We start from the raw sequence: 27,453 nt of genomic DNA, 5'->3' as shown, positions 1-27,453 counted from the left end.
TTACCGTTGGGCAAGTCAATTTAAAATTTTCAAACTTGTAATTTTTTGGGCATAAGAAAAAATATTTTCTAAATTTGTTGGGGGGTGAAGTTTATCAAATTAAATAATCATACACGTAAAAAAGTAAGAAATCTTTATTTTCGTCCAAGTATAATATTTTGAAAAATAGATTTTTCTTAGTTTACTTAAAATTTCCAAAGAAAATGTTTTCTGTTTTTTATTTTTTTAAGCTTTTTAGTAAAATAAAGAAATACTTTCATATTTTTAAATTGTATTTTTTTCTATTTTTGAGGGATCTTTAAAAATAAGCTTATTGAAAAGAGCATAAAAAATATGACAAATATAAACATTTTTGGGCAAATTTAGGCAGAAATTGACAAAAGTGCAAATGTCGTATTTTTTTAAATATTATATTTCGATGAAAAAATGTTACACATTTTTTTCTATCCAAAGTTATTCACTTCCATAAACCTTAACTCCCAAAAATTGATGTAATTTAGTAAAAAATTCGACTATTTCTTTAATAATTTCATGTATTTTGTTAAAACTTAACCTATTTTGTTAGAAAATTCGTCGTTTTTTCGGTTTAAAGTAAATTTTTTTAACTGAAAATTTAACTTTTCTGTTGAAGTTTTTTTTCCTAAACCTTAATTTTTAATTAATTTTAATTATAATTATTCCATTTTTGGTCGAAAATGAACTTTTTTAGTTGAACATTAAACTATTTAGTTTAAATTTTATATTTTTTAATTGAAAATGGAAATACTTGATTAAAAATTCATATTTTTTGCTAGAAAATCAAAGTACTTGGTTCAAAATTCATTTCTTTGGTTGAAAATGCAAAAATTTTAGTTGACAATTCATCTCCTTCTTTAAAAAATTAATTAATTTGTTGAATGTTCATTTTTTTGTACAAACTTAATTTCATTTAATTGAAAATATAATTATTCTATTTTAGGCTGAAAATTGATATGTTTTTAGTGGAAGATTAAACTGTTTAATTGCAAATTTAACTTTTTTAGTTTAAAATTTATCATTTTAGATTTTAGATTCATATTTAAGTTTAGATTTATAATTGTATTGTTATTAAAAAACTCATCAGTTTCGTTAAATTGTTTTAAAACAGAATATGTGACTGTTCAAATGGAATATTTCATCATTTTAGTTTAAAATTTTGCTCCTTGGTTGAACACAATTTTTTAAACTGAAAATATAACTATTTCATTTTTGATTGTAAATTTATCTTCTTAGTGGAAATTTTTTATATTTTATTTTTAATTTAATTTCTTCCTTTTTTGTGGAAAATTAATCATATTATTTGAAAATTCATTTTTTGTGCAAAACGCATAATTTTAGTTAAAAATTAATCTCTTTGGTATAATAATTGTATTAATTTGCTATTCTTCGGTTTCTATTTGGTTAAAAATTAGTATTTATTTGTAGTTAATTATTCTGCTTGCCTATAAATGCAATTGCAATTTGTGAAAAATGAATTTTATTGTAGAAAATTCTACATTTTTTTCAAGAGTAATTTTTTGGAAAAAATTTAATTATTTGGTCAAATATTAATCCAGTTTGTTGAAAATTTAACAATTTAGTTTTAAATTAATTTTTTTTTAATCAAAATAAAACTGTTTTGTGATCAATTCATTTTTTTAGTTGAAAATTCTTCTTTTTTTGTTGAAAATTATTTATTCAAACTGAAAATTGAAATATTCAATTTTTTAGTTAAAAATTCATCTTTTTTTTTTAGTTAAGAATTATTTTATCCTCTTTAGTTGAAAATTAAAAATACTTCGTTGGAAATTGAACTAATTTGCTAAAAATTCATTTTCCTCGTTCAAGATTCTTGATTTCAGTTAAAAATGGTTTCGTGTAAGATTTAAAATAATTATTGAATATTTCTTGTTTTTGTGAAAAATAAATTTGTTTAATTGAAAATTTAAGTGTGATACTTTTGGCGACTATTTTTCTCTATCGGTTAAAAATTAATGTATTTTTTTCTTAAAAATTTGTTCTTTTGTACTTGAAAATGCATCTTTTTGTCTAAATACTGTGCAATTTTGTTAAAAATTCGTTTTTAGTTTAAATAAAATAATTTTTTTCAATTTAAAATTTAACTATTTTTATTTTTGCTTTAAAATGTATTTTTGGTATTTTTGCTTTAAAATTCAATTATTTTTTTAAACAATTCATCCACGATTTGACAAAAACTTAACAATTTTGTGGAAACCTTTAATTTTTTAGTTGAAAATTCACGTTTTCCTAGAAAATTCGTCATTTTAGTCTTAGAAATTCAACAATTTTCTTGACATTTTTTCTCATTCTTGACGAAACGATTTTTGTTTAAAAACTCAAACATTTTGTTAAAATATTGTCTTTTTGGATGTAATGGACTGCTCTGGATTTTTAATGAAAATCCTTACTGTTGAAAAATCAAAGCTATAGGTTGGAAATTTTTCTATTTTGTCGAAAGATTAATTTTTTAATTGGTAATTTAACGATTTCATGTCTGTTAAAAAAACTGATAAATTTATTTTAAAATTTAATAATTAGGTCGAAAATTCGACTTTTTTAGTTGAAAATTCAACTAATTTGTTTAAGATCTATATATTTTGTTGGAAATTCATATTTTTTTGTAGAAACTTAACTAATCTTTAAAAATAATTGTTTAAATTAAAGTGTGACTACCGTTTTCTTCCTGAAGCTTCCTTCCACCAAAATTGACTAAAACCAGCAGAAATCTACCACCCGCTGACTTAAATTTATCAGCAGCAGTGGCGCTGCTGAACTTCAAAATCCTCCTGAAACGGGCGTGAAATAAAAAGTAGACAGCTCCTGGGGCGGCAGCAGCACAATAACTGTCTACTTTTTTCAATTTAAGTCTCATCGCTCTTTATCTTTTCAATCAAAACCACTTTTCGGACAACAAAACTATTCTAGATTATTATTGAGCTGATCCCAAGTAGAATAATTGGGCCATTACCGAAGCTATTACGAAGTCAGAGATCCATCCATCTGTGATATAAATCATAATAAAAATTCTGCTAATGAATTGAAAGCAACGAATGATAAAATGAGGGCGTTTTATTTTTTTATTTTTAAATTAATTTTATTTTTACTAGTGACTAAATTTTTTGTTCTAATTCTCATGCGTATCGCCCGGATTCGATTCCACGCTAAAAAAAACCTTTTTTTTGAAAAAAATGATATTTAGAGGTTGCGCAAGTCCCATTAAGTTTAACAAGTATTTCCCATAAAGAGACAATTCTTTAAGCAGTTTATTATTATTGATGATAATATTCTCTTAGAATAATGCTAGAGAATTCCAGTTTTTTCAAAATGCTCCACTTTTTGTCCAATTTGCAATTGTAATGGGGTAAGTAATTAATTAGAGTTATCAAAGTTAATTGCTTAAACAATTTAATATTTGTCCACTTTTGACTTGAGTAACTAAATAATTATTTCGATTTAGCATAAATAATTATTTAAAGAAATTATTATGGTTTATAAATATCTTCTTTATTATCACTACATAGTTGCAGGTTCTTTTGAAAAATTGATCTTTTTATCCACATTTGAATTTGTAAATAATAAATAATGTACGTGAACAATGTTGTTTAAACAACATTTTCTCACTATTTTCTCCCGGCATAATTGTTTAAACAATTTATAATGGTTTATCACTATCTTCACTTGCAGTAATGCTAGGATATTGTGGATTTTTCCAAAAATTTGAGCTTTTCTTTGAGCTTTTAGTTAGGAACAAATTATGTATATTAATATAAATTTCAGTAAAAAGGCTCATAGTAATTATTTCAAAAAAAGATTCACATTTACTATGATCCATATAGAAAATTGTAGATATGTTTCATTTCAAAAAAGTCTACTCACAAAAAAGAAAGACATTGTTTAAAATATTATTATATCGACGTCTTTGAAAAAAATCGAAGAAAATGGAATTGTAAAATTTTCAGTTAAAAAATACATTTTCAATAAAAAAATAATTTTCTACAAAAAATTATTTTAACAAAATACATAAATTTTGAACCAAATATTTGGTTTTAAATAGAATTTCAACCAAAAAGCCTAATTTTCAACCAAAAAAATGCAAACTTTTAACAAAATAGATGAATTTTCAATTGAAAAGATAAATTTTTAAGAAAAATAAAAGTTTAAATTTACGTTAGAGAAATAAGTTTTCAGCAAATAAAATCCATTCTCAACGAAATACTTAAATTTGAAACCAAAGAGATGAGCTTCTCTACTCAAAATATTAAATTTATATTTTAAAAAATTTAACAAAAAAGGTTGCATTTTTAGGCGAAAAAAATTATTTTTAATCAAAAAACTAATTTTCAACCAAAAAAAAAATTTTGCAATTACAAAAAACTGATTTTCTACCAAACAGGAATAATTTTTAACAAAGTATATGAACTTTCAACCAAATATTTTAATTTTTAATAGAACTTTTAAGCTAATGGTTGAAATTCCAACGGAAAAAAGACAGATTTTCAACAAAATAGATGAATTTTCAACGAAAAAATATCAATTTTCCAGAAAAATTTTAGTTAGCTTAAATTTCAATCAGAGCAATAAGTTTTTAATAAAATAAAATAATTTTCCAAAGAAATAGTTTAATTTTCACCCACACAAATGAATTTTCTACCAAAAAGATTAAATGTGTATAAAAAAATTTCGATAAAAAATGTATTGAAATGTTAAGTTAAAAAAATTAACTTTCAATAAAAAAATTTGTAACCAAACAAAAATTAATTTTTTATAAATAAACTGATTTTCTACCAAAAAATAATAATTTTGAACAAAACACATTGAATTTTCAACCAAAAAAGTGAATTAGTAAACATGCAGATTAATATTCCACTACAAAAGTGAAAGTTTTAACAAAATACAGAAATTTTCAAACAAATAGTTGAATTTTTAACCGAATAAGATTGATATTCAAATAAACATGAGATGTTTAAATTTTCAATTAAAAAATTAATTTTTAATCAAAGAAACTCCTCTTCAAGCCAAAGAAATGAATTTCAAACCAAAAAGATTCATTTTCTGTTCAAAAATATTACTTTTTAACAAAATACATGAATTTTCAACCAAAAAGATGAATCAGTCACAACCAAGATTAATTTTCTAACACAATAGACAAAGTATCAACAAAATACAGAAATTTTGAACCGAATAGTTTCAGTTTTCAATCGTTATTATTAGTTGAATTTCCAGTTGAAAACATAATTGAAAATGTTAGCAAAATAGTAAAATTTGAAAAAAGGAGATTTTTTAACTAAAATGACAAAAATCATATTTTTAACAAGGTATTCCCACTTCGCAGATTTTTTTATAAAGAAATGGTGATTAGTGCGCATTTTACACCACCCCAATGTTGGCCGCTAAAGAAGAATTCAAATTTTAATTTTTCCTGAATTTAATTTCTTAAATTTTGAATAGTTTTCAATAGAAAAAGAAGGAAAGTGTTAGGTATTTGGCAGACGTTACAGATCGTTAATCGCCCTGTCGTTGCGGAACCACGTAACATCGAATTTCCGGTTCCGCCAGAAGCTCACGTCTACTCGTTTATGTACTTCCCAAATTCAAGAAGAGCTTTATCGATGGCTTTTCGTCCTGCTTCGTGTACTTAATACAACCACACCAACTTACTTGTGGTATTCCACGATTCGCTCTACGATATTGAACTAAACCACAACTCGCCGGTTGATGCAGACTCAAGGAAATCAGCCACAGACCCACATTTATGTGCGTGTCTACGTGATAATGCACATTTAAAATTGCTAAGAGGAACATGTAATTTAAAATATTTCTTTTGCACCAAACTTTAATTTCAGGATTTCCTAATTTTTCCCTGATTGTTTTTTAATTTCTCCTGATTATTTTCTAGCAAACCGCGTGAACGGAACGACTGATTAATTTTTCCTGATCATTCCCAAGCGGACTGCGTGAGCGGAACGCCTCACTAATTTTTTATTTTCCCTGGTCATAACCAAGCGGACCGCGTGAACGGAACGCCTGACTATTTTTTTTCTGACAATTCCCAAGCGGAACGCGTGAATGGAATGCCAGACTAATTTTTTAGTGTCCTTGATTATTCCCTGGCGGAACGCATGAACAGAAAGCCTGAATAATTTTTATTTTTCCTGATCAATCCCTAGCGGAACGTGTGAACGGAAAGCCTGACTAATTTTTTTAATTTCATTAATCATTCTCTAGCGGACAGCGTGAACGGGACGCCTAAGTTCAATTTTCTCTGGTCATTACCTGGCGGACCACGTGAACCCAACTGCTACGTCATTGAGTGACCTTGAATTCAACATAAGGACCGGGTTAGTCACTTGTCCCACTATGGCATTATTTTATCCTTTATGACATTTATTCTCATTTCAGATACAACTTAAAAGTCCTTTTATTTTTTAAACATTTATAATCATTTATTTACATTCATTTATGTGTAAAAAATCAAAATTTTAAAAGCTATGTATGGCAACCTTCCGCGAGGTTGTCGTACACAGCTTTTAAATATTATTTGTTTTCACACATGAATAAATACAAATTAATAAATATAAATGTTTGAAAAGATAAAAGAACTATTTAGTTTTGTCTAAAATGGGGAATCAATGTGAAAAAGACGAAAATATGCCCCAGCGAATCCAGTGAAAGAAACGGTTACGCAATTGCGTGAGTCTAATCTAAAGTGATCACACAGTGACTGGTCAATGGGGCCGCTAGGATACATTTTCTTCCTTTATCACATTTATTCACAATTTCACATGAAACTCAATAGTCCTTTTATCTTTTTTTCACATTTATCTCTTCTTATTTTTATTTAATGACGTGTAAAAAAAATAAAATTGAAAAGCTGTATGCGGCAACCCGAGGCACAATATTGCACATAGGTTGCCACACGCAACTTTTAATTTTTAAATTTTTAACATAAGAATAAATATAAATAAATATAAATGTATAAAAATGTAAAAATACTATTGAGTTGTATGTGAAATTGTGAGTAAATGTGAAAACGATGAAAATATGCCCAAGCGGGCCCATCGAACAGAATGATCAATATGTAGTCATTTTACGGCCACGCAATTGCGTTATCATTCAGTTCCCGCGTTTCGCTACGATTATTATGTAGAGAATGAAATTCTGATTTTGTAACATTTTTACTATAGAATCTTTTTTATGAGTGGAGTAAAACAACTCAAATTTTTCATTTACAGTAAAGTTCATCAATAAAGTGACTAATAATCTTTTGAATTATAAAAGAATTAAAATGAATTCGGTTCATAAAACTTCAACAAAATTCAAATTAAATTCAATTTAAATTTAAAAGAATTCAAATGTTTTGGAAAAATTCCAAAAAAATCGATTCATTTCAGTAAAATTTGAGTGATTTCAGACGAATTTAAGGGAAATGAGAACAATTCAAAGAAATTCATCAACACTCCAGGTGAAATAAACCAAATTCAATAGAATTGAAGACAATTATAAAATATGAAAAAATACATTGAATTTAGTAAGCTGGAAATTATTTTAGAAAAATGCAACGGAATTTAAAAGAATTCCATCAAATGTCTTAAGAGTTCAGAGTAAGTTTAAAAGACTTTAAGACGAAATTAAAAAAAAAAACAATAAAATTTTTTAGAAAAGCAATTGTATTGAGACAATTTAATAGAAAATTTCTTTGAAGTTTTAAAAATACTCTAAAATCTTTTAAATCTTTTGAAATAACTTGAAACTTTTTTAAAATCTAAATAATTCCTTGAAAGTTTTGAAAATACTTCAAAATATTTGAAAATTTGTTGGAATAGCTTTAAATAATAGAAATCTATTAAAAATTTATTGGAATCATTTAAAATACCCTAAAATATTTTTAATCCTTTTATATACCTTGCAATCACTTGCAAATTTAAGAAATACCCTAAAATCTTTCAAATTCTTTAGAATCCCTTAAAGTTATATAAATCTATTTAAAAATCCTTGGAATCCTTTAAAATGCCCTACAATATCTAAAATACTTCCAAATCATTTGAAATTCTTTGAAACTTTTTTAATTCCTTGATATTTTTAAAATACTCTAAAAGCTTTAGAATCCTTTAGAATATGTGCAAATTATGGAAATCTAATAAAAATGCCTTTTAGTCTTTTTAAATACGTTGAAATATTTTTAATCTTTTAAAGTCTTTCAAAATTCCTCGAAAATTTGTAAAGCTCTTGAACATTTCTTGAAATTTTTGAGAAATATCCTAAAATATTTGAAATTCTTTAGAATCATTTTAAATCTTTTTAAATCCCTTGAAACATTTTTAAGCTCATGAAATTGCTTTGAAAGTTTTTGAAATACCCGAAAATCTTAAAAATACTTTATAAAACCTTCAAGTTATAGAAATCTATTGAAAATACCTTGAAAATTTTTAAAATACCCTAAAATATTTTAAATAATTTGAAATCCCCTGAAACTTTGTAAAGCTTTTAAAAGTTCCTTGAAAATTAAAAAGATATCCTCAAATCTTTAAAATCCTTTGGGATATCTACAAATTATGGATATCTACTTAAAATTCCTTGGAATCCTTGAAAAAGCCCTATAATATTTCAAAAATTTTGAGATCTTTTGAAATTCTGTGCAACTTTGAAAGCTCTTCAAAATTTCTTAGAATTAAAAAAAACTTTAAATATCTAAAATCCATTAAAATACCTTGAAACTTTCTAAAGCTTTTAAAAATTCTTTGAAAGTTTAAAAAATATCCTGAAATCTTTAAACCCCTTTGAAATATCTAAAAATTATAGAAATATATTTAAAATTCATTGAAATCTTTTAAAATACCCTGAAATATTTGAAATATTTCGAAATGTCTTGGAAATTTAAAAAATACAATAAAATTCTTCATTATTTGGAATACCTAAAATGATGAACATCTATTATAAATTCTTCAAAATATTTTAAAATACCCTGATATTTTAAATCTTTGGAAATCTTAAGAAAATTTTTTAAGCTCTTGAAAATTCCTTGGCAGTTTAAGAAATATGCTAAAGTTTTTTAAATCCTTCGTAATATTCGAGATAATAACTTAAAATTATGGAAACCCATTAAAAACCCATTGGAATATTTTGAAGTACGCTAAAATATTTGTAATCTATAGGAATCTATCGAAATTCTTTGAAAATTTCAAAAGCTCTTGAAAGTTTCTTGTATTTCTTAAAAATACACTAAAATATTTGAAATCCTTTAAAATCCTTGGGAATTCTTTGAATTACCTTGAAAATTTTCAAAGCTCTTGACAATTTTTTGAACATTTCAAAATTATTTGAAATACCTAAAAGTTATGAAAATCCATTAAAACTTCCTTGATATATTTTGAAATAGTCTAAAATATTCAAAATCTTTCTCAATCTTTCAACAAATTTTGAAACGTTTTAAAGCTTTTGATCATTCCTTGAAATTTGTTTAAAAACCATCAAATCTTAAAAATACTTCAAAATCCCTCAAAATTATTCAAATGTATTAAAAAATTATTGGAATCTTTTAAAATACCGTAATATATTAAAAAACGAATTCAATAATATTTAGAAATAGGTATAGATCTGAATTCAATATTGATTCACCCATGCGTTAATTTACTGAAAGAAACATGAAAAAAGTATTATTTTTATTTTTAAAAAGTGATTATAGTGTTTTTATATTAAAAAGTGACTTTGTGAGAATCCAGAATGTTCTGAACAATTTTTATTAGAAAATATTGTGCAAATATTTCAAACACAAAACGTTTATAAAATATCGAATCACGTATGAACTTAACATTCAATAAATTTTAAAAAAATATTTTTAAAAAATTCTAAAGACTTCTTGACGTAGAGCTATCAAGAAACAAAAATTATAATAACCTAACTAATTACATTTTTTTAATGCAACATTGTAAAATATTAAAGTTATTCACATCTATTATAACTGCCAATTATGATAACAAGCAAAGTGCAGAAAGTAATTTTCATATTCATGAGCCTATAATTTTCAACAAGTATGAAAATCAACTCTTTAAGATATCCTAATTAACTTCAAGTACATATATAAAGCTCTAAGAAATATTGAACAAAACTGATCTTCAGCATTAATCACAATTATGGAACGGAATAAACTTCACTCCTCTCACCAATCTTTTTCTTTGACAATTTAATTTATTCATTAGACTATTCATTTCAGAAATCCAGTAATTAACCGGAAACCTGTTTCGCCCTCCTCAAAGGATTTCGAAAAAATTAATCTTCTGACTAAATATTTACTCGCCTCAAAAATGCAAAAATGTGGTGTATAATTGTTGGTGTGACTTTCTCGCCTCCTGACAGAATCGATTAATCACGATCGATTGTCGATTAAGAATTTAAAATTCAGGTTGCTCGTCGATTCAAGAAGCGCCACTTAACGAGATTCTTATCGAAAAAAGGGTTTAGGTTTACATAGCATTTCATCGCTACTACAGGACCCAAAGGTGTTTTGGATCAAATTATCAGCGAGCAGTTACATCCATCACTCCCAACGGATGATAAATACTGGGTACATTGTAATTTAATAAGGGATTACGGATCGATCCAAATATTGGTAGCTTCCATCTCACACGTTTTGATTTTCTGCCTTTTATTTTTTACATTTTTTTTGTTTTCGTCGCAAAATTTCACATTAATCTTTCCCTCTCCACGGGAAGCAAGACTGTTCAAAGTGTCTACAACCTTTCATTTCGAACCTGAAGATTTATCATCATTTGGCTGTTTTTCAGTGAGAACATTCATTTTTTGAAGAGATAAATGTTTTCGGAATTTTAATTCATTTTTGAGAAAATATTTTTTTTATTGATGTCACTTATTAACCCCTTCGTTGGCAGAGAGAATTCGACCAAAAGTTCCCAAACTGGCAGGAAAATGTGTTATCCCGAAAATGTGTATCCTAAGATTTTTGGGGTCGCTGAATCGGAATATGAAGTTAAAATTTAGAAATCCAAAATGGCGGATCCAATATGACGGACGAAAATACAAAAAACGGCTCGATTTGGATAAATATTGGTACTTACGAGTGTTTGGGGTCGCTAAACCCGAAAGTGAAGTCAAAATTCGAAAATTTAAAGTGGCGGACGAGAATATCCGCCATTTAAAATTTTCTAATTTTGTCTTCAGATTCTGATTCAGCGACCCCCAAACCCCGTATGTACCGAGATTGATCCAAATCGAGCCGTTTTTGTATTTTCGTCCACCATATTGGATCAGCCATTTTGAATTTTGGAATTTTGACTTCAGATTCGGATTCGGCAACCTCAGAAACCCGCGAATAAGGCTTGAATACAAAATAGAAGTGACTTTAATAGGAAAAAAGAAGATTGATGCATTTTACGTCAATGGCAACGAAGAGGTTAAGAGCAATAATGACAAAAAGAGAGAGATTTTAACTTTCCAGTTTTTCCTCTGAACTTTGAAATCTAACCTTTAACCTCTCAGGTTTAATTTCTCACATTTGATATCTTACTTCTCATCTTTGAACTGAGACCCCTGAGATTTGACACATGATCTCTACCTTATAACTTTTTATTTTCACCTCGGACCTCTGACATTTCACCTTTGACCTTTCACCTTTCTTTACTGAACTTTTGAATTTTATCTTTTCCTACCACCTTTCATTACGACTATAAAGATTTAGCACCATTTGGCTATTTCTGAGCAACAAATTTAATCTTTGTTTAGGGAAGTATTCAAAAAAATGTATATTCGAGAAAATATTTATGAATACAAATATATAATGGTTTATTTGCGTAATTTATTAAGATCAATAATGAGAGGGCTTTGACCTTCTTCATTTGTCCCTTAACTTTTCACCTCCGACTTGAAACCTCTTTCATTAACTTCTGACCGTTAACCTTTCACCTCTGATCTCTCATCTTAGAACTTTCAGTCCTAAAATTTGACCTTTAACCTCTCACATTTAAAATTTAAATTCTCTTCTTTAACCTCTGATTTCTTAGCTTTGTACTGACCAACCATTTTTATTGATCAGTTTGTTCTTTTTGTTTGAAAATTCTAATATTATATTTTTTTCGAATTTATCTCTTTTAGTTAAAAATTCTACTATCTGGATGAAAATTTAATTATTTTGTTAAAAATTCTGAAATTTCGTAAAAACGGCATACTACTTGGTTGAAATGTCCTCATTTTTGACTAAGAATTCAACTATTTTAGTAAAAAAAAATCATCGTTTTTTGGTTAAAAATACAACTGTATGATTAAAAATTAAATTGTTCTAGTTAAGAATTCAACTATTTTAATTACAATTCGTCTTTCTGGCTTCGATTAAACTGTTTTTTATTTTTTTTTTTTAAATATTTTGTGTTTGAAATATCAACTATTAAATTTTTTAAATGATCTTTTCTACTTAAAAATTTAATTACTCGATTGAAACTTAATGTTTTGGTTAGAGATTTATCTCCGCTGTTAAAAATGTAAATATTTTGTTTAAAATTTGCTATTTTTTGTTTTGAAAATTAATTTTTTTAACTGAAAATTAAACTATTTTGTTTTTGTTGAAAATTGATCTTTTTGAGTAAAAAATGTATCTGTTTAAATGAAAATGCATTAATAAAATCAAAATCAAATTCATTCGTTTAAAAATTCATCTATTGAAAGAAAATTGATCGGCTTGGTAGAAAACTCTTCTTTATAGATTAAAACTTCGACTATTTAGTCAGACTTAATAGTATATTTCTTTAAAATTTCATTAGTTTAGTTTAAAAATCATCCTTTTTATCAAAAATTTAACTTTCTTCGCATAGGAAAATGATCTTTATTATTAAAGGCAATGTTAAAAGTTTATTTTAAAATAATTCAGATTTATCTATTTAGTTAGACATTAATTTAGTGTCTTCAAAATTCGTTTTTATGGTTAAACGCTCATTTTTAGCTGCAATTTAACTATTTGATTTTTCGTTGAACTATGATATTTTATGATTGAAAATTCATCTATTTCGATGAAAAGTCATGTACTTTCTTCAAAATTCGTTTTTTTAAGCAAATTATTCTTTCTGGTTAAAAATGTATCTGCTTTAGATGAAAATGTCATTATTTGACTAAAAAATGATGTATTTTGTTAAAAAATCATGTTTTGGTAGAAAATTAATGTTCCTGATAAAAAATTCGTCTTTGTAGGTTGAAAATTCCACTATTTAGTAAAATAATTTAATGGTTGCGTTTAAAATGCAATTTTTCCAGTCAAAAATTCATCTTTTTGGTCAAATATTCAAATCTTTTGTTAAACATTAATCTCATTGAATAGAAAAATCATTTTTAGAATAAAAACCTTTGATAAAGATTTTTTTTTATTGAAGATTCATCTACTTGTTTCAAAAGTTAATTATTGTGTTGAAAAACCGTGTTCCTTCCTTTTTTTTTGTTAAAAATGGCCATTTGTTTTTCTTAAAAATTATACTATTTTATTCTTAAACTGATTTAAAATTTTGGAACCGTTTAAGATTATGTTAACGTTTTTCACCGGAAATTGGTCATTTTCAACAAAAATCGTCCAATTTCAACGAATATTTACAATTTGAAAAAATTTCCTGTCACATTATGTTACTATATTACTTCGAAAATTGATATTTTTAATTTGAAAAAAAAATTATTCCAAACATTCCAAAGAAGATGCATAATTTTACAAAGTTTCAGGTAAAGATAAAGTTTCTTACCTGAAATCGTTAATTTTAAACAAAAATGATTACATTTCAAAATATATTTCCATTTTTCAAATTTTTTGTTGTTATGTATTTTAGAGTTTTACGTCAAAAATTGTTTTTTTTTTAATTACGAACAAATTAAATTTCAAAAATTAAAAAGTTTTACAATTTTACAGATTTTTAGGTTATGTTAACATATCTTACCTGAAATCATAAATTTAAACAAAAAACATTAGATTTAAAAAAATATTTACAATTTGAAAACCATTTTTTATGTCATGTTAGGGTTTTGCTTCGAAAATCGGCATTATTAATTTCAAAAATAATTTGATTTTTCAGATTATCATTCAGTCAGTAAATTCATAATTTCCATTCAATTTTAGTTTCTGCTTTTGTTGAGGATTTATATCGCAAATCGGCAATTTTAATTAAAATCATTGGATTTTAAAAAAGATAACAAATTTTTGAACAATCATCCTATGCTTACAATTTATCATGTTTTCGATTTTTAAACCTAAATTCGTCTAAGTGTAAAATTCAAATATTTTGTCAAAATTTGATCATTTCTTTGAAAATTAATACCTTAAAAAACTTAAAACCTTAAAACTTTACAAACTTTATTAAAACTTTTTGTTGAAAAAAATATATATATTAATTAATATAGTTAAAAAGTAATCTTTTACGTCCGAAAACTCAATTTTTTTCAAGATTTATCTTTTAAATAAAAAATTCATCTTTTTTGTCATGATCATAGTTAAAAAATTATTGTTCTCATTGAAAACTCATCTATTTCACTGAAAATTTATTGATTTTTTTTATTTGTATTTTTATGGTTAAACATTAATTTTTTAACTGAAAATTTAACTATTTCATTTTTTATAGAAGATGGACCTTTTTTAGTTAAAAAATCATGTGCTTTGTTGAACAATGCAATTATATAACTGAAAAATGATGTATTTTGTCAAAAACTCGTCTTTTGGTAGAAAATTGATCTTCTTAGTGGAAAATTTATATTTGTATTTTTATTATTATTGTATGAAGCGGTAAAGGAGGGGGAAGAGGTCTATTTATAAATTGATCCACAAATCCCGAGTTCTTTATTTGAATAACCTGTTCGTTCCGCAACACTGCTCCGACTCGGGTCGCTGATCAATCTCTCTAGCAATCACCCCAGGCGAAGAGCTTCACAAAGTCACCATGTAAAAGCCTCGTCGGCCGCAAAGCCCAATATAAAAGTTTTGATTTCATAATATAAATAATGTTTGAGCGGAGTACTGTAATCGATGGAAATAATCCGAATTGAAGTTTATCGAGCTTGAAGGCCTCGAAATTGGTAAAAAAATTTATATTTTCTCTGTGAAATTTGTTCTACTCCCGGGTTTGATTGCAAATGCGTCAGTTGTAAGTCAATTATCATCGGTTGCCAGTTCCAAAACAAATTAAAATATATTTGTTAGCTACTACTGTCAGTTTAATGGGAGTCACACCCCGATCCTTGTCGCTACATGTTTTCAGATACATGGTCATTAGATAACAGTATTTCGACGAGATATCAAAATGAGGTAATAAATATTGCAAAAAAATTCCTTCTCTAATTCTTAACTTGCTTTGATATCATACAATCTACTGACAAATTTACAACATCGCTTAAATTTTTTTTCGTTTTGTAAATAAAAAAAAGGTTTTTCAAGATGAATGTTTTTTAAATATTTTTGTAGTCACATAAATATTGAAATTACTTACAAGAAAAGAAGTATTATCAATTTGTTTTTAAACTTATGTAAATATAAATTTGATAATATTCCTGAGAAAAGTAGAAAAGATTTTTGAATATTTCAGATGTGTCAAAGAGAATTTACAAAATTTATTTTACAGGATTTTACAAAATATTAGGAAAATTTCTAGTATTCTTATAGGACATTTAGGAATTTTAGAAGTTTGGGAAAAATAAAAATATAAACCTTCAAAAATGCTTCCAAATTTTTAAATCTATTCAAAACCTCCTAAATTCTTGAAAATTTATTTAGTTGATTCGAATTTTTCTTAAAATTTGAAAAAATCATTCAAAATGCAAGACATTTTCGTTGATTTTTTTAATTTTGTATAATTAAAACAATTGTCTTCAAATATTTTAGATTCTTCTTTGAAAACTTTAGAAATCCTTTCAAATTTACTCTTAAGATTAATTTTTTCAAATCAAAAATTGATTTAAATTTTTCCTAGAAACCTAAAGAATTTTTTTGTTTTCTAGAAAACCTTAAAAAAATCTTAAAATACATCAGGATTTTTTTGGAAATATTATGAAATAATTAAAAATGTTTTATAATCTTTTTCAATTTGCTCTTTGAATTGATCAAGGGGAAAAAACCACTTGAAATTTTCCCATGAATCTTAAGAATACTTTTTGCATTCCTTTTGCATCCTAGAAAATTGAGTTTACATAAAATTTGTTTCCATCGTAAAAATTAGAAGAACTTTCTTGAAGTCTTTCATATTTTTTCCACGCATTTTAAAATCTTTAAGACTTGAAATCATTTCTTCAAAATTAAACCTAAATCATTTTAAAATTTTCCAGGAATTAAGATTAAAAAATTGAATGTGAAAATCTTTCAATATTATGATTAAAATGCTTCTAGATTTTTTGTTTTGAATTCTTCAAAATAAGTTTTTCTCATAATTTAATTCTTCTTATCTCTCGGAAAATTAAAAGAACCTTAGAAGTTATGATATGGTACCAAAATGTTAAGAACCGCATTCTTTTCCAATATTTAAAAGCCCTTAACAATTTAAATTTTCCATTTTTTGTTAAAAATTGATTTTTTTCAATCAAAATTTAATTATTTGGGTAAAAGTTCATGCACTTTATCAAAAAGCATTTTTTTGTTGGATACATATTTTCAAATTATAATTCATCTCGTTTGCTTTAAAATCATTTATCTCTTTTATTTAAAAATTACTTTTTTAACTAAAAATGTATCCATTCCAATTGAAGATCAAATTAACGGAGAAAAGTTGAACTACTTCGCTCAAAACTAATATTTTTGATTGAAGGTACATCTCTTAGATAGAAAACTTACTTGCTTTATTTAAAATTTATTTTTTCTTATTTAAATTTTTTTTACTGGAAATGAAACTTTTCCGTTTTTTGTATAAAAATGATCATTGTTAGTTGCAAATTCGTTTTTGTTATATCTAGAAAACTAATCTGAATGTTTTGAAATTTCCTCTGTTTAAAGAAAAAAGAAACTGCTTGGTTAAAATGTAACTTTTTTGTGAAAAATTCTGTTTTCGGGTTGAAAATTAAGTTTTTTGTTTAAAATTAATATCTTTGGGTTTAGGTGAATTTAAATTTACTTGACTGAAAAATTTTTATTTATTTTAATTAATGCGTCTTTTTGGTTAGAGAATTCCTCTCGATGCTTGTAAAATTGACTATATAGTTAAAATTTCATTTTTCGTTTTGTGTAAATACCAATTTTCGACTAAAAATTTAACTTTTCCATTTCTGCTGCAAAATTTTCCTTTATTAGATGAAAGTTCAACTATTTATTACAAAAATTATGTATTTCGTCGAAAAATTGTAATTTTTGGTAGAAAATATTAAATTTCTATTTAAAGAAATCGAGAAAAATGTAATTTTTAACAATATACGTGAATTTTGAAGTCTTTAATAAAAATCCAGCTGTTTATTTGAAAATTCAACAAATGTTGTTGAAAATTCATAGTTTTTGGTTGAAAATTCACTATTTCAACTTTGTTGAACTATTTCGTAGAAAATGTACTTTTTGTTTAAATTTAATATTTTGGTGTTGAAAAGAAAAATAGTTGAATTTTCTACCAAAAAGGTGAATTATTCACCAAGCAGATTAATATTCTACGATAAAGAACAAAGTTTCAATAAAATACAAAAATTTTCAAATAATTATTTGAATTTTCAACTAAAGAAATTAATTTTGAACCAAAAACATTAATTTTTAACTAAATACATGGATTTTCAACCAATAGGTGGAATTAGTGTCTAAGAGGAATAATTTTCTAGCAAAAAGATCAAATTTTAAGTTCAAAATAATAATTTTAGAAATATGCTAACAAAATATATGAGTTTAGAAGAAAAAGATTCGTCTAAAATAATAAATCATCCACCAAAAAGTGAATATTATTAAAGTAGGTTACAACTTTCTTAAATTATGTAAAATATTCCGTAAAATCCATAACAATAGGTTGAAAAATATACCGTGTTTTTTTTTAAGAAAGGATAATAGTGCGCCCGGAGCGCGCAGAATGTTTAAATGTCTACAAAAAGAAGTTAAGAGTTTTCGTTGAGAAATTGGTATTTATGAACCAAATGGAGTTATGGAAAAAACACTGAAACAGCTTGAAGGAGTGATATTTAAACTACAATTTTGTCCATCATCGCGATTGTTTATGAGCAAAAGCTTAGTTAATATTTGATCAAATATTCGCTATATCCAAAGACGTCCGTAAAAGGCTTGGGACTAAACGTGCACCTTTGAATTTGTGAAACAAATTTGTTTAATTTAATAAAAATATTAAATTTCTCTCTCAAATTTTTATTTTGAGGGCTAGCAAGGTGGACTGAGAATAGAGAGCTTTTTAAAGTTTTTTTCGCCCTAAGGCGCACTTTTTTAACTTTTTTCGGCCCTAGGGGACAAACGGCGATTTTCCGCCAGCCGGGCATAAATACGCGCATAAATACGCGCTTAGCGCGTCATTTTTCATACTCATAAAAAACATTGTCCTTGCCCTTCTTTTCTATTATGTTAAATAAAAACGCTAAAAATACAACGATGTTCTGATAATTATCACATCATCGTTGTATTTTAGAGCGTTTTTTAATTTTAATTAATATTAATTTTATATTTCAATTCGCCAATTAAAAATCAAAGAGTAATTTTATTTTAATAAGAGTTTTCCTATAAAGTTGTTATATTCTAAAAACATTTCTATTCAATAAAAACAGTTTAAAGAGTTTTCTGTATAAAGTGGAAACTCGATGTGATACTGTGAATTTCTTCCTCTTTAGAAGATTTTCACTGAAATTTCAGATTCTCGACTGCATAATTTATACACCTACGAGTCTGTTCCGCGCGCTGCATGAAAAGTGTTACCACATCGGGATACTCTTATCTTTGTGTAGAAATGTAAAATAGTGAATCTCTATTGTCACCCTGCCAGAATCGAACTAAAGTTTTTTGAATGTATGCAAATTTCAAATTCAAGAATAACACCTCCAATTTCATCACACTCAGAAAAATATTTGTCTTGAATTTAAGTAACCGTTTCTTTAACATAATTTTTTTTTATTTGACCAAACATAATTTTTAAATAAGGTAAATTATTTTAAATTAGAAAAAATTTTGAATGGAACGTCAAAAGGTTTTCTCTTAATCAAAGATATTTCTTGGCATAAAAAGAAATTTTTTAAATCAAAGAAACTTTTCTTTGGCTAAGATTCCATATGTTTCTTTGATTTAAGGAATGTTCCTTATATTAAAGAATTTTTTTTCTAAGTGCAGTTTTATTTTGTGGGAGTTTTCATTAAAATGTCATTTTCAGCCAATATAAATGAATTTTTAAACAAGTAGATTACTTTTCTAACAAAAGATGAATTTTTAAGAAAATATATAAATTTTTAGCTAAGTAGTTAGATTTTTAAGTAAAAAATGTAAGTTTTTAAACAAAAATGGAAAAGTAAAATTATTAGAAGAAAATGATTTTCACAAACAACAAAAAGACGAATTTTTAAACATAAAAACGAATTTTTTATCTAAATAAAAAAATTTGTAATAAAAGAGTTAAATTCTAGACAGAAAAATATATGACTTTTTAACAAAATATTTAAGTTTTATCCAAGCAAAGCACATTTTTAACAAAGAAATGTTTTTACTTTAATTTTTTATTTTTATACTAAAAAATATCATAAACAAAATGATCAATGAACAGGTTGAATGTTTTGACAAAAAAAATAATAGCTTTTAAGAAAATACTTAAATTTTCACCAAATTGTTAAATTTTCAAGGTAAAACGAAGAATTTTTCAGAAGAAAGTGTAATTTACAACAAAATAGTAGAATAATCTACCCAAAGAGTTGAATTGTTAACTAAACAGTTCAATTTTTAATCTAAAAAGATGAATTCTAAAACAAGTGGTTGAATTAAAATTAAATTATACTGAACCGAAAAAGATGAATTTTCAATCCAAACGGAAGAATTTTCTATCCAAAAAACGAATAATCAAAAAAAGGTTTGAATTTTTAACAAGCAAAAAAAGACTTTATCAAAATAGTTGAGTATAAGCAAATAGTTTAATTCTTAACCTAATGTTCAAGTCTTCAAACAAAAAATATTTAACTTCTACTAAAAATAGTTACAGTTTCAAACAAATACTTCATTTTCAGTCAAGAAAGATGACTTTTTTACCAAAAAAGATTATAAGAAGAATGTTTAATAAACAAGTTGAATTTTCTTACCAAAAAATATGCCTTTTAAACAAAACAGTCAAATTTGCAACCTAGAATGACGATTTTTTGAGGACTTGATTGCATTTTCAGCAAAATAGTTTAAGATTCCACTTAAAAAGATTCATTTTTTTGAGAAAAAAAATATTTTCTTTCAACAGTTAAATTTTCTACCAAATTATTACATTTTCATGTAAAGACGACAAATTTTTAAGAAGAATGTTGAATTTTCAAATAAATATTTCAATGTTTAATCTAAAAGATAAATTATCGACCAAATAGTCGAATTTAAAAAAGAAATAAATAAAAAAGACGAATGATCAACAAAATAATTTAATTTTCGACGAAAAACGATGCTTTTTCAATAAATAGTTGAATGTTCTACCAACAGGATGAATTTTTAATCCAAAACATCCAATTTTTCAGAAAACGATTGAGTTTTCAACAAAATAGTTACATTTTTAACAAGAAGGTTGAATTTTTAACTAATAAGTTGAATTTGAGCCAAAAAACCTTAATTTTCAAGTAAGAAAGATGTCTTTTTACCAAAAAAGACGATAAAAAGAAGATGCTAAAAACGAATTAAATTTTTTCACAAAAAAGTATGACTTATGGAAAACTAGTAGAATTTTTAAACAAAGAGTGTTAAAAATCCAACCAGACAGTCAAATTTGAGCAAAGAAAGATCCATTTCCAACCAAGAAAGATGACTTTTTATCAAAAAAGATGATAATAAGAATGTTCAAAAAAATTAGTTAAACCTTTTCGGCTAAAAATATTTCTTTTGGCAAACTAGTAGAATTTTAAAACAAAAAGTATTAAAATTCTACCAGATAATTCAATTTTAGCTAAGAAATATCTATTTTTAACCAAAAAAAATGATAAGTAGAATATTCAAAAAACGAGTAGAATTATTTCGTCAAAAAATATAAATTTTTGACAAACTAATTAAATTTTTAGATGAAGGGTTGAATTTTTCAAAAAGCAAGATTAAACTTAAATAAAACACACTTGCTTTTTCAACCCAATGATTAAACTTTCATGCTGAAGCCAGGATTTTTTTAGAATTCATTTGAATTTTCAAGAAAATAGTTCAATATTTTACCCAAAAAGATAAACTGTTAACAAGAAAGTAACCAAAAATGATGAATTTATAATCCCAAATGACAAATTTGCTAGCTAAAAAGACAAATGATCAACAAAATAGTTGAATTTTCCACCCTAAATGATACAGTTATTAAAAAATTATGAAATAATCTTAAAACTGTGAATGCGGGAATCTGTATTAAATTCTTATAGAGATTTCCACGATTTCTTTGAGACGGCCGGGAGTTCCAAGATTTCCGACTGCTCGCCATCAGAACTCACGTGGGATTTTACAGACTCGGCTAAACTCGGCGGCCTTCGGATTCAGTCGGCGGTTTGTTCCACGCATAGGATCGTATATTGGAATCCTCCCCACCACCTCAACTCTGCCCAGACTAAATCAGAGATTTCCGAGATTTCTCACGTTTGCCACATTGCGAAGAGATTTCCAAGAGTTCCTCCAAGAATTCTCTTGAGATTTTTCGAGCAGCAATATAAGATTTCTTAGTGAGTAACCCCGTGGAAAAGAGTACTAAGTCTGTATTATACTACAACTTTTAATATATATGGATTTTCTTGGACTAGCTAAAAAATTACGTAACCTGCAATGTTACGTAATTTATGAATGTTCCCTAACGGACTTACAGGGCTGCTTTTAAATGTAGAATGCAATTTATTAATTTTTTTTGCAAATCAGTCAAACTATTATTGTCTTAATATTCATTAAATCAGAAATATATTAAAATATATTTTCAGATTTGAAAGCAACGAGGAAACGCTTTCCCTGAACGTAGATTGCTCGAAGCAATGTTCTTATCATTCCTAGAAAAAGTACAGCTATTAAATCGGTCAATCGTTTACATTGCTAAGAACTCATTCCCAGAGCATTCGATAAATTCCTAGCTGAAGCTCGCGTCTTACGGTTCAAGCGTTTGCTGATAAATGGCAGCAAAAGAACAACGACTCATTTCAATTACTCTAAACATTGCAAGCAAAGAAAACCACTCGTTGCTTTCAGACAGAAAAAAAAATGAAAGCAAGAAGCTGCCTATTAAATGCTTAGACGTATTTACTCTGAAGACAAAAATTGGTGTGGTTCGAAATTCATAAAGTCTGAAAAATGAAAGCGTTCTTATAATTTATTTTTCTTGAAATCCCCAACCAAATTTAATCGAATCGCATTATACTAATATTGAGTTAAACATTTCTTTGATATGCACTAATACGAGGAAGATGTTTAGAGTTTAACGAAAGTGACACAACTCCTAAAAATGAGATCCAGCTGAATTGGCTTACCTGAGATTACATAGGATTACTCTGGATTACATAAACTTATGGTGGATTACTTTGCCCAAGCTAACCTCACGCGTAAGTTAATTCCTCAGCACTTCCTGCGATTACAAGTGGATTGGAAGTGGATTGGCAAATATTAAAAGTGGATTACAAGTCTATTGTTCGAGGTGACAAGTGAATTACTTAAGGTTTCAAGTAGAGTACATAGTATTACACCAAAGTACTTGGATTACTCTAGTTAATAAGTGGATATTTCTGAAGAAAACCGAATCTTGAATGAACAAATTATTAATTTTTTGCGAACATGAGTCGTCTTTGTGAAATCTTTTGGCATTTTTCAAATATTTTTTAAAATCTTTAAAATTTTTGAAATCTTTAAAATTTTTGTGAACTCTTTCTTTACACTTTGTTTGCGAAATCTATTGTGTCTGTTTCAAATCATTCAAGTCTTTTAAAATCTTCTCAAATGTGTTGAAATCTTTTTGAAATCGCATAAAATTTTTTAAATGCTTTAAAATTCTTGAAATGTTTTGAAATCCTTATGAATTATTTAAAGAAATTGTGAAATCTTCTCTAAGTATTTTGTACTCATTTGAAATCACTAGAATATTTGAAATATTTGTGAAATCTTTATGAAATTTATTGTGATCATTTAAAATCACTGGAATATTTGAAATCTTTGTTAAATCTTTTGAAATCTTATAAGAAATTTCGATATCGTTTAAAATATTTGAAATGTTATTAAGTCTTTGAAATCTGTTGTACTGTACCCTTGTTGAAATCTTTTAAGTCCTTGAAAGCTTTGAAACCTACGAAAACTTTGTGAAATTTTTTTAAACCTTTATAAAATCTTTGAAACAGTTTTGAAATGTTTCTTTAATCTTTGTTAGTGAAATCTTTCTGTTTGTTTGAAATTATTAAAATCTTTTCAAATCTTCTCAAATTTGTTGAAACCTTTTGAAATTATTAAAAATCTTTTAAATGTTTTGAAATATTTGGAATCTGGTGTACACCCTTCTTGGAATCTTTGAAATTCTTGATATGTTTTGAATACCTTAAGAATTCTTTAAAATATTTGAGAAATCTTTCAGAAATCTTTTGTAATCGTTTGAAGTCTTGTGAAACATTTTTAAATCCTTTAAAATCTTTGAAATGGTTTGAAATCCTTGAAATCTTTTCTACTGCACCCTTCATCAAATCTTTGAAATTCCCGTATTATTTGAAATCTTTATGAATGTTTTATGAAATCTTTGAAACTTTTGTGCAATCTTTTGACATCTCCTAACAAATTTTGAAGTTACTTCAAATCTTTGAAATCTTAAAAATCGTTTGAAAGTTTTAAAATCTTTGTGCAATGTTCGAAATCCTAGTAAACTATTCGAAATCTTTGTGAATTCGTTGGAATTATTTAAATTATTACAAATCTTAGTGAAACCTTTTTATATCTCCTACAAAATTTGAAAATTATTTAAAATCTTTCAAATGTTTCGAAATCTTAGAAATGTCGTTTAGTATACCCTTTTTAAAATCTTTAAACTCTTTTGTACGTTTCAAAATCTTTGTGAAATGTTTTAAATCTTCATTAAATGTTCGAATTAACATTGAAAGTTTGAACTAATAATTTTTTTAATTTCTAGGTTAAACACCTCAAGAAAAAGTGCCTTAAAATATCTTTATTTATTCTGAAATAAAAAAAAAAGATCAATTATATCTTGACGAATAAAAAAATTTTAAGTAGCAAAATTTTTTCTAAACGAGATGTTTCTTTGATAATAGGCTAAAAGATTTTAATTACTCTTCGCATTTCGATAAAACAACTGTTTAAAAAAAAAGAAAAAAACGAATAATTAAAATACAAGGTTTTCGTGAAAAAATCAATGAGATTTCCAGGTCTTGTAGGTTTAAACAAAATTTAAGGGGACTTCCAGGTTTTCAAGGTCACTAGACACCCTGTATTATCAAATCACAATAAAAAACATTTGTAAAAAATAATCACCAACGTTTCGGCGCTCATGCAGAACCCTTATCAAGGCAAAAAATAAATGAATAAAAAAACTTCCCGAGCAGGCAGGCAACAAAACAGCAACAAAATCACAATGCTCTCCTCCTGTCAGGAGAAAATTATCGTGTTTTTGTTGCTGTTCCCTTTTGCACGGGAAGTGTCTTTTTATTTTTTTGCCTTGATAAGGGTGCTGCATGAGTGCCGAAACGTTAATTATTTATTTATTTAAAAATGTTTTTTATTGTTATTTAATAATAATGAAAATAAAAAGACGAAAAAAATTTTAAAAAGAAGGAAGAGGATCTGGTTGATTGCCTTCTCATTTTTCTTTCCTCTTTTATTTTGTCAAAAAAAAAATATTTTTTATTTTATTTTTTAGGAAATTTTTTTTTATTTGAATAGAAAAATTTTATGGCGGATGCTGGATTCTTGGTTTTATTTTCAGGAATTCTGCGCATTAATTTGATTATTGGACGTTAAATAGGAGTTTTAATTCAAGTTTAATATCATTTAAATTTCTTTAATTTTTATTTTTACCGGTTATTAACAAATTTACTTGGATCACTCCAAGTTACGCTTGGATTAATCTAAATTATTCAATTTTGAAAAACAAAAGCAGTATAAAATTGAAATAAAAAAATTAAATAAAGTTGTAATTTCTTTTACTTAGAATTGATTGAATTGATTTAGAGTACCTTAGACCTACCCTAAATATTTAGAAGTTTGCCGAAAAATGCTGTATCTTTACCATAAAAATTATGAGAATTATTGCAAACTTAGAAAAAAAAAGTTGTTAAACTTTGAAAATGATCTTTTAGTATAAAAAATCACACGAAACATAAAATTCAAGTTTAATCCTCATAATTATTTCACTCAATAAGATAAAGAAAAAATAAAATGAGCTTTACACAATGGTCATAATCATTTATCAACAACCACCTCAACTTTAACCACGTTTGGTAGCAAAATAAAATTTGTTTCTTTACATATTTTAAACATTTATCGATAGGCCAAAACCTAAAGTACTTGTAACTGTAAAAAACTATTTTTGACCAAAGTGGGTTTTATTTAGTCATCGTTCTTAACACCTCAATTATGTTCCTTAAATTTATTAAATTTTTAACATTTTCACCAAATTTACAGGAGAGAAAAATAACGTTATTAACGTTTACTGCTTTCAAGTGGCTGCAGGGCTTATTTTAAGGAAATGTTAATACATATACTGCCTGGAGGGTGATTCACCCTGGCACATTAAAAAAAGCCATTAAACTGATTAAACTTATCATTTTCCAATGTAGGCCAGGAATTAGGGCAATCAGTATTTCCCGAGAAACGTCACGAATGTGTCACAAATTGCAGTAATCGGTTTTTCCAGAGATGTTTTGACAATATTTTGCGTAATAATTCGATAAATTTTTAGAATAAATCTCCCTTTCTTATATCAAATACTCAACTAAGTGCGCATATTATTCAATATATATTTTATTATCCATTGTCTATGGTTACGGAATTTTTCGTAAAGTTTGCCCTGCACAAGCTAGAAAAGGGGTTAGAATTCAGGAAAAGTCCATAACGTTAGCCCTGAACGACCTGAAAAGGAGTTAAAGTTACGGAAAATTCCGTAACTACAGACAGTGCAATTTTATTATTCATGACATATTTGATTACTAACTAAATATTTTGTTATTTATTATATACTGAAACTCGTACACTCCCCTGTCCTTAATACATTATAAAATTCTAGAAAAATATAGTTTTAAAGTTTTTTCCTATCTAGCGCTATTCTTCAAATTTTTGCAAAAATGTGTAAAAAATCCTTGAAGATTTTTTCTTAACAATACAAGTTCTTGTTGCGATGAATAATAAAAAAGGACTGATAAATTATGCTCTTCCTTATTTTTAGACACCAAAAAATTGTATTATTGAGAAAACATTCAATCTTAAAAGATTTTATCAATATTTTCGCTAAAAATATAAAATAACACGAGATACAATGATAGACTTTTTGTTAGAAAAAATGATAAAAATAGATGAAAATTTAGTATAATATCGTTTCAAAGCAGGGAAAACTTATAAAAGTTGCGAGAATTTAAAATTCACGATATCTGAGTTAACAAGTGAATTTAAAACGTCAGTCATACATTTTATTTGAAAGAGCGAAAACATCGTTTGAAGTTCTCATACAAAGCATATGAGAAATCTCAAACGACTATATGATAAATAACTCACTCCACCAAGAGAATTAGCCTTTAGAAGGAGGAACTAACGATACAAATTAAATACAACTGAATACATAAACACGCGTAAAATTAATATTTTTATTATTAGATACTTAATTTATTCACTACATATATAAATCGCACGCTTAATCGCTATGAAAAGTCGGAACGGCTGCGGCGAGATTCGAACCTAACTTACCTAAAAAGCACTAACGCATTCCCTAACAACTAAACCCCACGGCTAACTCACATTAAGGAATATTTTGCAAAAATTTCGGCCAAGCTGCGTCGCTTGAAAATTCAGGGCATTACGATTTTCAATGATTCAATTGACTTTCTATCAAATAGATTTTTTTAGCGGAATTGATAATGTTCTTGTATGAATAAGATTCTCTAATTTGATATCTCAGTAACTCATTATAATAAGCTTGAGTGTATTTTAATGTAATATTTTATAAATTGTACTCATTAAATTAAATATTATTATCTTAGTGTATAAATTTCGAGAGAAATAATTCCTAATGTTTTAAATACCATAGTAAACGAATGAATTCAAAATAAAAAAAGTTAACTTTGATTTAAGGCCATGTGATGAGTATAACAGCTAATCAAGTCAGCCCTAAGATCAATATTTTTTCACCC

At 26.2% G+C, this 27,453-nt stretch overlaps 1 protein-coding gene across 1 annotated transcript in view; it reads right to left on the bottom strand.

Annotated features, from left to right (window-relative positions):
- LOC117181076 (fibrillin-1-like) overlaps positions 1 to 27,453 on the bottom strand; it is a 189,299-nt gene that overhangs the window by 118,378 nt on the left and 43,468 nt on the right. Inside the window, exons 3-6 of the mRNA XM_033373644.1 lie at positions 24,908 to 24,926; positions 21,580 to 21,692; positions 5,601 to 5,807; positions 2,692 to 2,865 (exon numbers count right to left, since the gene is read on the bottom strand). Coding sequence (XP_033229535.1) covers positions 2,692 to 2,865; positions 5,601 to 5,807; positions 21,580 to 21,692; positions 24,908 to 24,926 — 513 coding nt within the window. The remainder of the gene's footprint in view (positions 1 to 2,691; positions 2,866 to 5,600; positions 5,808 to 21,579; positions 21,693 to 24,907; positions 24,927 to 27,453) is intronic.

Source organism: Belonocnema kinseyi, chromosome 10, assembly GCF_010883055.1.
Source record: "Belonocnema kinseyi isolate 2016_QV_RU_SX_M_011 chromosome 10, B_treatae_v1, whole genome shotgun sequence".
NCBI lineage: Eukaryota > Metazoa > Arthropoda > Insecta > Hymenoptera > Cynipidae > Belonocnema > Belonocnema kinseyi.
The sequence above is the reverse complement of the archived record's forward strand: the minus strand, read 5'-3'. Positions and strand labels throughout refer to the sequence as shown.